Source organism: Berghia stephanieae, chromosome 15 (genome assembly GCF_034508935.2).
Source record: "Berghia stephanieae isolate SIO BIC M18660-M18661 chromosome 15, UCSD_Bste_1.3, whole genome shotgun sequence".
Taxonomy (NCBI): Eukaryota; Metazoa; Mollusca; class Gastropoda; order Nudibranchia; family Aeolidiidae; genus Berghia; species Berghia stephanieae.
The window spans coordinates 12,328,377-12,340,876 of NC_088374.1; the positions used below are offsets into that span (position 1 = coordinate 12,328,377).

At 37.5% G+C, this 12,500-nt stretch overlaps 1 protein-coding gene across 1 annotated transcript in view; it reads left to right on the forward strand.

The window, feature by feature from the left end:
* The window catches only part of LOC144960502 (neprilysin-2-like), a 38,490-nt gene that overhangs the window by 23,052 nt on the left and 2,938 nt on the right, over positions 1-12,500 (forward strand). The window contains exons 11-14 of the mRNA XM_078893669.1: positions 1,359-1,489; positions 3,981-4,045; positions 5,424-5,517; positions 7,526-7,599. Coding sequence (XP_078749795.1) covers positions 1,359-1,489; positions 3,981-4,045; positions 5,424-5,517; positions 7,526-7,599 — 364 coding nt within the window. The remainder of the gene's footprint in view (positions 1-1,358; positions 1,490-3,980; positions 4,046-5,423; positions 5,518-7,525; positions 7,600-12,500) is intronic.

The window sequence follows — 12,500 nt, forward strand, 5'->3', positions numbered from 1 at the left end:
CAAAAATATTCGTTTCAAACCCAAAGTCATTTCTAGATCCCTCTCTCACCACTTCTTGAGATCGCCGATTCGTTCACCACCATCGCGAAGTAATTTTGACCAGCAGTTAAGCTTAATAGCCAATATTCTCATCACAAACATATAACATAGAAACGATTGAGACATTGAGTATGCTCCGGTGTATGGGGTGAATTTTTAATTCAGAAAAGTGAGTGGAGCAGGCACTTATGTTGGTAACAACAAGATATGAAGTGAGTAGAAAAGTGCCAGAAGACAATAGAGAATTAAAAATTTTTTCGCGGCGGTGGTGGGGTTTGAACCTGCGACCTTATTGGTACGACAACTCCGCCTGGCAGGTGAGAGCGTGGCTCTACCGTGTGAGCTATCCACGAACACAAAAATATTCGTTTCAAACCCAAAGTCATTTCTAGATCCCTCTCTCACCCACTTCTTGAGATCGCCGATTCGTTCACGACCATCGCGAAGTAATTTTGACCAGCAGTTAAGCTTAATAGCCAATATTCTCATCACAAACATATAACATAGAAACGATTGTCTCTAGGGACTATTCCAAGGGAAGACTGGAATAACCCAGGCTTCAGTCGCAGTGCAGCACCGCAACTTGAGCTAGGGCGAGGTGACTTGCTCAAGGCCACACAGCTAAGTGGCGGGTGATGGAACTCGGTACCTTCCGGGTACGAAGCAGAGACCACAAGATATGAAGTGAGTAGAAAAGTGCGAGAAGACAATAGAGAATAAAAATTTTTTTCGCGGCGGTGGTGGGGTTTGAACCTGCGACCTTATTGGTACGACAACTCCGCCTGGCAGGTGAGAGCGTGGCTCTACCGTGTGAGCTATCCACGAACACAAAAATATTCGTTTCAAACTCAAAGTCATTTCTAGATCCCTCTCTCACCCACTTCTTGAGACCGCCGATTCGTTCACCACCATCGCGAAGTAATGTTGACCAGCAGTTAAGCTTAATAGCCAATATTCTCATCACAAACATATAACATAGAAACGATTGAGACATTGAGTATGCTCCGGTGTATGGGGTGAATTTTTAATTCAGAAAAGTGAGTGGAGCAGGCACTTATGTTGGTAACAACAAGATATGAAGTGAGTAGAAAAGTGCCAGAAGACAATAGAGAATAATTTTTTTTTCGCGGCGGTGGTGGGGTTTGAACCTGCGACCTTATTGGTACGACAACTCCGCCTGGCAGGTGAGAGCGTGGCTCTACCGTGTGAGCTATCCACGAACACAAAAATATTCGTTTCAAACTCAAAGTCATTTCTAGAGACCGTACTGCTGAACAACGATACCCCCTGATGATGTATATTTTCTATTTACTTTACAGGTAGTAAGTTTGATGCACAAGGCAATTATGTGTCCTGGTGGACACAGGCAGAGGTGAATGCCTACAAAGGTCAAGTCCAATGCATCATTGACCAGTATTCGAATTTTTTTGATGTGCTCGCTCAAAAGAATGTAAGTGTTTTATTAAGGAGAATACAACAAGATTATGTGAACATGTTTTACCCACGTCTCAACATTTTATTTGGAGATTGATTTGAACCAATGCATTTCTAAAAAGAAAATTAAGCAAATAATAATTAAAAGGTATATAATGGCATAGAAGTACATCAACAAAAAGCTTAAAAAATGAATCATCTGACTGTGAGAATTTATATATCCTGTATTTATTTTCTTGCTGTTGTTGAACACATGATTGTCGAAACACTGATTCAAAATTGTTTGAATTTCTACCTTTGACCGGTCAACATTAAAATGGTGTATCAAATCCCAAATGTCATAAACACAAGTTATTTTACAAAAAATTGCAATTAAAATAAGATTGAAGCGCGTAATGCTCACTTTCATTTGTCTTCATCAAATCTGAATTGATAGTTATAAAACATAGATTTATGATAGTTAAGGATTGCTATTCGTTCCTTCATATTCAGATATTGTATGCATATAATTTAAGTTCCAGTTAACCGAACGATCCATTTTAAAAAATTCTTCAAAATGGATAAGCGGAAAATTCATAATTCTAAAACTGTAAATCAACAATGCGTTTCTATCCTTTCCAGTTATCGATTTTAATATATCTGTAATCAGCGAAATCATTTTAAATTTATATATTTAACAAATTGATTCAGAGATTCATACATTTTCTTGAACTGTGCATTGAGGGACAGCTGAGGCAAAGAAGAAAAAGACGGGCCACTTATTAGAATAATAATAATAATAATAATAATAATAATAATAATAATAATATAATAATAATAATAATAATAATAATAATAATAATAATAATAATAAATAATAATATAATAATAATAATAATGATATGTATAATAATAATAATAATAATATAATAATAATAATAATAATAATAATAATAATAATAATAATAATAATAATAATAATAATAATAATAATGCTGGATTATTGCAATGCTCTGTTGTTTAGCGTTTCGCAATATAACATGAGACGTCTTCAGACTGTCAAAAACAGCGCTGCCAGACTAGTATTCATGAAGCGTAGGTGTGATTCTGCCAGACCTCTGCTTCCTGACCTGCATTGGCTGCCTGTTGAGAAAAGGATTAAATTCAAAGCTTGTGTTTTAGTGTATCGTTGTCTTGAATGTACTACCCGTTCCTACATTTCGGAACTAATTGACAGATATTCAAAATCCCACCCCTTACGTTCGGCCAGTGACTCCACCAAACTAGTTGTCCCGCGAATACGGAAAAATGCTGGAATGAGATCCTTTTCTCATTTCGGACCCTCTGTTTTGAACGCCTTACCACATAGCATTCGTGAAAAAGATTCTTTGTCTATTTTTAAATGGTCGCTTAAAACAAATCTGTTTCGTCTTTAGTAGATGGTATGAGAAGCAAGATAGGTTTGTCTGGTTTCTGTTGTGTGTTGTGTATATGTGTGTGTGTCTCTGTGTGTGTGTGTGTGTATGAGTGTGTGTGTGGATGAGTATGTTTCAGCCAACGTAATTTGTAATTTAAGCGCTTAGAGTCTGGTGTCTCGGAGTTATAGCGCTGTATAAGTTTTCAGCATTATTATTATTATTATTATTATTATTATTATTATTATTATTATTATTATTATTATTATTATTATTATTATTATTATTATTATTAATAACAATAATAATAATAATAATGATAATAATAATAATAATAATAATAATAATAATAATAATAATAATAATAATAATAATAATAATAATAATAATAATAATAATAATAACAATAATGATAATAATACCAATAAATAATAATAATAGTAATAATTATAATAATAATAATAATAATAATAATAATAATAATAATAATAATAATAATAATAATAATAACAATAATAATAATAATAATAAACCTTAATAATAATAATAACAATGATGATGATGATGTCGATGATAATAATAATGATAATAATAATAATAAACCTTATGGCATAAAACATATAATTTTTTATTCGGCCGTCACAACAAGAAATGACCACTTACATACGTTATGTCACATATTTCTTCCGTTTGAGACTGTGTGGTCTTTAAGTATTGCACTCGCCTTCAGATTGGAAGGTCCAGGGTTCGAGTCCCGCTCTGGCCAGCGAATGCACAGCTGGTGAGTCCTTGGAAAAAGACGCTTTAATCATATTCTCTCACCGAACTCAGGCTGTGTAAAATGAGAACCTGGTCGTTAATAGCATTGTCTCTTCCGTAAAAAAAAAACAACTTTAATATCTCGTCATGTGTCCTGCATATTTAAAAAGAAGAGATTGTATATAGTGTAATATCCACTAAACGTGCTCAAAGCGCTTTACAAGAAAATTAGGACCCCTTGTAAAGCGATTCGATTCCTTTTAGTAGATATTGTGTCATATAAAGGCTTTTTTTTCTATAGTATTTTTTTTTTTAATATTTTTTTTATTCAATTATTTTTTTTTTAAATTTCAGATCAACGGAACAATAACCCAATCAGAAAATACTGCTTTAAGTTCAGGCGTTGCTCAAGCGTACAAGTAAGCTTATCTTTTTTTAACTTTTTATTTGGCGAAGTGCTATATTGTATAAATACAGAGTAATGATAATATCTTTTAAAAAAATGAGCTTTTATAGAGAGCAATATCCACTAAACGTGGGGCCCCTGATCCTAACAACAACACGTACTACTACCTACCTACTACTACTACCTACTACTACTACTACTACTACTACTACTACTACTACTACTACTACTACTACTACTACTACTACTACTACTACTACTACTACTACTACTACTACTACTACTACTACTACTACTACTACTACTACTACTACTACTACTACTACTACTACTACTACTACTACTACTACTACTACTACTACTACTACTACTACTACTACTACCTACTACTACTACTACTACTACTACTACTACTACTACTACTACTACTACTACTACTACTACTACTAATATTACTTCTAATTATAATAATCATACTACTACTACCACTACCACTACAACAACAACAACTACTACTATTACTACTACTACTACTACTACTACTACTACTACTACTACTACTACTACTACTACTACTACTACTACTACTACTACTACTACTACTTCTACTACCGTTTCTTCTATTCCTTCTAGCCCTTCTAATAAGGTTACATTTCTTTATAAAGAGTTTAAAAGGTCTCGATCACTCAGTTGGTAAAGCACTTTGTTTCACAATCAAAGGTACCTACATGGATCACGGGTGCAGTTGACATACTGTCATTCTACCCCCCCCCCCCCCCCCCCCACCCACACCCCCCCCCCCCACCCCACCCCTAGCCGGCTGTGATTGGGTCGCTTGGTCTGTTAGATAAAAACAAAACTTGATCTTTTATATAACGCAATATCCACAAAACGAGCTCAAACGCTTTGCGAAGGATCCATGATCAACTGCATCACGTAACAACTATAAGGCGATATTGTCATTTTTTATTGGACAGAGGAAATTCTGTTGACGGTCAGGTACTTATTTTACACCTGACTACTGTGAGAGAATGTGAGTGAAGAGCATTTTCCTAGGATTCAACTTTGTACCACTCAGAACGTGACTCGAACCCAAGACCTTCCGATCCGAAAGCGTGTGTCATACCACTAGACCACATAGCTAGACTTTCTAGCTTCTAGTCGATTCCAACATAACACTGTTTCGAGAGGATTCATCACTATATAGAGAGAACGGAATTGACGTCACTCGGGTCTTTGCTATCAGTTTTTGCCGACCATTTTTATGAGTAGTTCTCACTAAATTGTATCAATCATACGTTTACGCTCAAGGTTACACACAGATTTGTTCATTGGTACGTTATGTCCAGCTGGCGGAATGTCTTGAATACATTATTTTATCCATTTTTCAGGGCTTATAAAAAATGGAGGAAAACACACAATGAGAAACCTCTGCCAAATCTCGGATTGAACGAGGACCAATTATTCTTTTTAAGTTCTACACAGGTGAGTAGGAACTTGAGCTTTTTAAAAATGATAATTATAACCACCAATGGGCATGTGCTCGAGGTCATTAGTAACATTGCAAAGTGTGCTTAAAATGACCAACATAGTGAAAAGTGTTGACAGCTTTTGAAATTTCTAACATCACGATTGGTCATTTTGTTCAGCTTGAACATGGGTATGTTTACAACTCTTATAAACAAAGCAGCGTGTTTACATCTCTAAAGAAATATCCAATCGTTGGACAGCAACAAATCATGTGATTGATGACTTGGTTGGACGAAAACATGAATGTAGATCGCTCCCATTGTGCTTAAAGCGCTTTACAGGAGGCCCCTGCCTAACTAGCCAACGCAACACTCAACAGCTAGAAGGTTGGTAGAAAAAATTGAGATGCGTGGTTGACCTGGATGGTTGAACTCGCCATTGTATATTTCTTTCGTCGGTCTGGCAAAATATTTAATTTTCACCATACAAATTTTCTGGGGTCCCGATAGCTCAGTTGGAAGGTAGAGCACTTGCTGCACAAGCAAAAGGACCGAGATCGATCCCTGGTGGAGTCGAGATGTTCTTTCTGACTCCTGTCCACCCAGCAGTGAGTGGGTAGCTGAGTCTGATAGATCTGGCAGAAAGTACTTTGCGATAGACTGGCGTCCTATCCAATGGGTGGCATGCAATTGCTAAATTCCGTTTCACGCTATAGAAAACGGGATAAACTCAGCCTCCATGGGCCTAATGGCTGTGGACTACTACTACACACATTGTTCAGGCTTAATACTGTTTGATGTGGTCGGTCAAGTTTAAGGAAAAAAATGAGCTTTATATAGCGCAATATCCACTAAACGTGATCAAAGCGCTCTACAAGGGGTCCCTGACCGACAGCAACATTGAACATGTAGGACGAGACACCTGTTAGGCGATATTACTTTTTTTTTCGCACTGAGACAACGCTGTTAAGGGCCAGGTCCTCATTTTACACCTGTGTAAGGTGAGAGAATGTGAGTGAACTGCCTTCTCCAAAGACTCAACTATGCGCCGAGCGAATCTCGACCCAGGATCGTCCGATCCGAAAGCGAGTGTCATATCACTAGACCACATAGCCGCACATTATAATAGTCAAGATAAATAAATACAATAACTCGTTTTAGACAAAAAGAACTATTGTGGACCAAATGGACGAGTAACAGGCGGCAAGTACTGTGTGAAATAGAATTTTGGTCCCATACGGCCTGGGAGCAGATGAGATGGTCCTATCACATCTCACTGAACATAATAAAGTTATGGAAATGTGCTGTTTAAGTGAAACGGTTCTATTCTTCAAATTAATTTTATGTTGCCCCGTGGAATACGAAAAGCACAGGGCATGTGTAATAAACTGAAACTTTTCACATCTTCAAATGTGGCTAGAAAATTGCAGCACATCCAAAATCATCCTGATATGATCATTCTAAGAAAAAGGGCAAGACACCATACAATACCCATGTGTTTGTCACTTCACTGGCTACCTGTTGAATTAAGACTCAAAGACAAAAGCGCTGCTTTAAATGCATCAACAGAACTGCTCCTTGTGCGGTTATGTGGTCTAGTGGTATGACACTCGCTTTCGGATCGGAAGGTCCTGGGTTCGAGTCTCGCTCGTCGCATAGTTGAGTCCATGGAGAAGGCTCTTTACTCACATTCTCTTACCGTATTCAGATGTAAAATGAGTACCTGGCCGTTAACAGCGTTGTCTCTGTCGGAAAAAAAATAATTGTATTATGGCCTAACAGGCGTCATGTCTCGTTCTACGTGTTACGTGTTGCTGTTTTTTTCAGGGACCCTTTGTAAAGCGTTTTGAGCACGTTAAACTGGATATTGCGCTATATAAAGCAGCTAAAAAACTCAAATTAATCTTTTGCTTTCCTGTGAAAACGATGAATTTGGAACAACAAACTAACTCTATATTTTATATCCCTCAACCATCCCCTTTCCCCCCCCCCCCGTCCTCATCGTCTGCATTGCTGAATTGAAGCTGTTCTGCCGCAAATACACAAAGGCTGCCGTCCTTCAACAGTTGACATATTCCAATGGTCCAATGACCTGGAGGTATGGTTCAAATCCCTGTTTCGTCTCTTTGTCTCTATCAATATATTTCTGTCCGTCTCTCTCTCTCTCTCTCTCTCTCTCTCTCTCTCTCTCTCTCTTCTATCTATCTATCTATCTATCTATCTATCTATCTATCTATCTATCTATCTATCTATCTATCTATATATCTATCTATCTCCTCCTCCTCTCTCTCTCTCTCTATCTATCTATCTCTTTAAAGCTTTATATATGTATATATATATATTATATATATATATATATATATATATATATATATATTATATGTGTGTGTGTGTGTGTGTGTGAGTGTGTGTGTGTGTGTGTCACCAAATTTAATAGTGATTCTTTGTTTGCCGTTGATTTCTGTGCTGCCTCCCAGGTCAGTGACTTGGGCTGCTGCTCTGGCACATGTGATGATGCCGTATTACATGTGGTGCCGTTTGTTTATTACGTGATATCCCTGAATGTTGTATCTTGAGGGAGGGGCAGTGTCATCGAGATGAGTTTCCTGAAGGAGGACAATGTCGACATCATATTTTTTAGTACATGTGATAGGGAATCACACTTAGCCATTGATATTCCTTTTATATTCAGGGAAAGTATTTTAATGCTAATGCCTATAGTGAGACTGTGTTCAACGTTGGAGTCTAGCTCATTTGTCATGTCAATTGGACTTCCTACGTTTGACACGCCGTCCTTTTTGTACTGGGCGATGACCGAGCCAGCATGGTATCTTTTCTTATTTTTCATTTTCATTGAGTTGGAGGTGTGGGTCCAGGAGAAGGACACTGAATTTGGTGACACTGAAATCACTAAGGTATACAAACCACCAAATCTTAACTGGGGCTCTTACCCTAAAGACAAAGAAAATCACCCATCCATAATCATGGGAGACTTTAACAGCCACCATTATAATGGGGTTACAACAAAAATGACACTCCAAGGAATGAGATCTCACAATGGGCAAACCTTAATGACCTAACATTTACAACCCCAAAGACAAAGGAACTCTAAGATCGGCCCGTTGGTGCAAAGACTATACTCCAGACCTCGTGTTTGTAACAAAAGACCCAAATGGAAATTTGCTGAAGTCAACTAGAGAAATTCTGGGAGACTTTCCTCACAGTCAACATCGTCCAGTCATTGTTAGAACTGGAATCCAAATTCCAATCATGAACACCCTGCCCAATCCAAGGTGGAATTTCCGAAAAGCAAACTGGAAAGCTTTTGCTGATGAAATTGACAAAACCTGCAAAAGGATCCCCCCAAAAACTGAGAATATAGGGAGATTTAACAAACTTGTCCTAACCTCCGCAAAGAAGAACATACACAGGGGTTTTAGAGAACAATACATCCCATGCTGGAGTGAACGAAGCAAAGAATTGCTGAAAACATATGAGGAGACACACGATGAACAGGTTGGAGAAGAACTACTAAACACACTACATGAAAGCCGAAAAGAGAGATGGGTAGAAACTGTTGAAAACTTTGACTTCAGTCACTCCAGCCGCTATGCATGGCAAACCCTCAAAAAGCTAGACCCTGAAGCTAGTCAAACAAAATCAGCCCCCCAGATTGCAGCTGACGAAATTGCCAAAGAAATTAAACAACGGGGGCAGCACATCCCAAACCATCAATTTGAAAAAGAAAAAATAAAAGAATATGAAAAGACCCTGAAAACTTTGCCTGCATGTTTTTAAGTGTCCCAATAACTATTGATGAAATGAAAGGAGCTATAAATAAAATAAAAAATGGCAAAGCTGCTGGCATTGATGGAATATACCCCGACATGATTACTAACTTTGGACCAGAAACAATAGACTGGCTGGGAAATACTATGACAGACATAATAGAAAATGGCACATACCCACAAATTTGGAAACATGCCAAAGTAATCGCCATATTAAAACCAGGCAAACCAATGACTGAACCATCCAGCTATAGACCAATATCTCTACTATGCTGCTTATACAAACTCCTGGAAAGAATCGTACTAGAGCGAATCACCCCATACATAAATCCCAACATACCACCAGAACAAGCGGGCTTTAGACCACAAAGAAGCACGAGTGAACAGGTCCTTTCACTGACCTCATATATTTAAGCAGGCTTTGAGAACAAAATGAAGACTGGTGCATACCTAATAGATTTGTCTGCAGAATACGACACTGTTTGAACAGGCGGCCTGATGTTAAAACTCTCCAAAATGATTCCTTGTAGAAAGACGCTCAAACTGCTGTCTACCATGACTGGCACAAGACAATTTCATATCATACTGGGAGAACACAAAAGCAAAACACACAAAGTTAAAAATGGGATACCACAAGGTTCGGTTTTAGCACCAACTTTCTTCAATGATTATATTTCCGACATGCCAAACTGCGAACCACTCAAACTTGGATATGCTGAGGACTGGGCATTAGCCTATCAATCGAAAAACTGGAAAGAGATTGAAGAGGTTCTCAGTAAAGACACCACTCGCCTGAAACAATATTTTGATAGGTGGTACCTAAAAATGAATACCGCCAAATCAGTGTCCACAAACTTCCACTTGAATAATCGAGAGGCAACAAAAGAACTGAAGATCACAGCCGATAACTTAACTACCCCCAGACCCCAACCCTAAATACCTCGGCATTACATTGGACAGACAACTAAATTATCGCAAGCACATTGAGGGAACCGCAAATAAAATCGCAAAAAGAAACAACCTGGTGAGAAAACTCGCAAGTACAACGTGGGGATCCTCACCACAGGTACTGAGAACATCTGTTTTGGCACTGTGCTATAGTGTCGGAGAATACTGTGCCCCTGTTTGGATGAGAAGCCCACATGTAAACCGCATTGACATCCGACTAAGAGAATCAATGAGAATTATAACAGGATGTCTCAAGTCAACTCCAACTCAGTGGCTCCCAACACTGAGCGGCATTGCACCACCAAGTCTTAGACGACAAGAAGCTAACCAAAGGATGCATGCAAGGATTGACGAAGCCACAGACAACATTCCCATAAAATCAATAATAAAGCAGGCACCTTCAACAACAAGACTCAAATCGAGAAGACCGATCCACCTAACAAAAATGGCAGACTTCAATTTGGAGGAAAACTGGAGAGAAATGTGGAAAAGGGAAACACCAAGAGGAGGAAACATCATAAAAGATCCAACCAAAAGAGTGCCTGCATTCAATAATGCCAGGAAATATTGGACCTCCTCAAATCGCCTCTTAACTGGACATGGCAGAACTGCATCACATATGTGCAGATGGAAACTTCGAAACAGTGATACCTGCCAGAAATGTCAGACAGCCCCAGAGACCAGCGATCACATCGTCCTCCACTGCCCAGTCACTAAACTTGAAGGTGGCTACGAAACTGTCCTTAGGGCGGAGGAAGACTTTAGAAGCTGGGTTGACGAAATAAATTTGGAGTAGTAGTAGTAGTAGTAGTAGTAGTAGCAGTAGTAGTAGTAGTAGTAGTAGTAGTAGTAGTAGTAGTAGTAGTAGTAGTAGTAGTAGTAGTAGTAGTAGTAGCAGTAGTAGTAGTAGCGTATTGCTACACCTCCAAATTTATTTCGTATTACATATATATATATATATATATAATATATATATATATATATATATAATATATATATATATATGAGGTCTCACCTTGGGTTTAGTTTTCCACAGAAATACACCAATACTAAAATATTTTGAACTAAAAAGGCCATTCCGTTGAATCACTTTCTCTGGGTTGGTAATGGAAAATAAAGAAATTAAAATATATGAAAAAAAATAAAGAAATATTAAAAAAAAAAAAAACAAGAAAGAAAAAAAATAAAGAACAAAATGCCATTCAAGCGGATTGAGAAAAACACAAATTATGGCGAATTGATTTACGACTACCATACAATTGGCCACGAGAATCTTACTTGCAAGGAGGGGGAGAGAGAGAGAGAGAGAGAGAGAGAGAGAGAGAGAGAGAGAGAGAGAGAGAGATAAGCGTATTCTTTCATGTCTTTGTATTTATTAAGTAAAGTATAATAAATACAAAGAAAAGAAAGAATCCCATACCATTTTTCAAAAATAACTTAGTATTGTTTTATTTGTGTGGCGAATCTTACGACAAATACCTCTTTGACAAAGCCTCATATATATATATATATATATATATATATATGTATGGATATATATATATATATATATATATATATATATATAACATAAATGAGTAAAATAATTAACTCACATTTCGTGAAGCGCTGTGCGTAGAAAAGGCCGTCTTGACGAAATATGTGTTAAGTTTTTCCTCATTTACTATACTCTGGATTTATAGTTAAAGTTATAGAGCATTTCTGAACTGCAGGACATCCATCAATAATAACACACACACACACACACACACACACACACATATATATATATATATATATATATATATATATATATATAATAATAATAATAATAATGCACATTTATATTGCGCAACCTATCCCCCTGGTTGGAGGCTCTGAGAGCATTACAACAGAAATTGTCATATCGAAAGAGAAAAATACACACTAACAGCCACCCCCGCCCACAACCCACTGCCTCAAACACGCCAATACCACACACACTCATCCACAACCGCACGTACCACATAAACACACTTGCAACACAATATATTCATGACAGGTACCCAAGAAGCATTTACAGCTGATCACAAACCATAGGCTTTTTGAAAGTATTATGTTTTTAACCGATTTATTTTAATGTCCAGTGATGGGGATCTTCTTAATGGAGCAGGGAGTTCATTCCAAAGTGGGAGAAAGATCTTTCTCCAGGCTTTAATTTGGTCCTGGATATTTCAAGCAGTTCGTTTGATGCTGACCGCAGTGGCCGAGGTGGTTTATAAACTGTGTACAGTTCCTGGAGGTG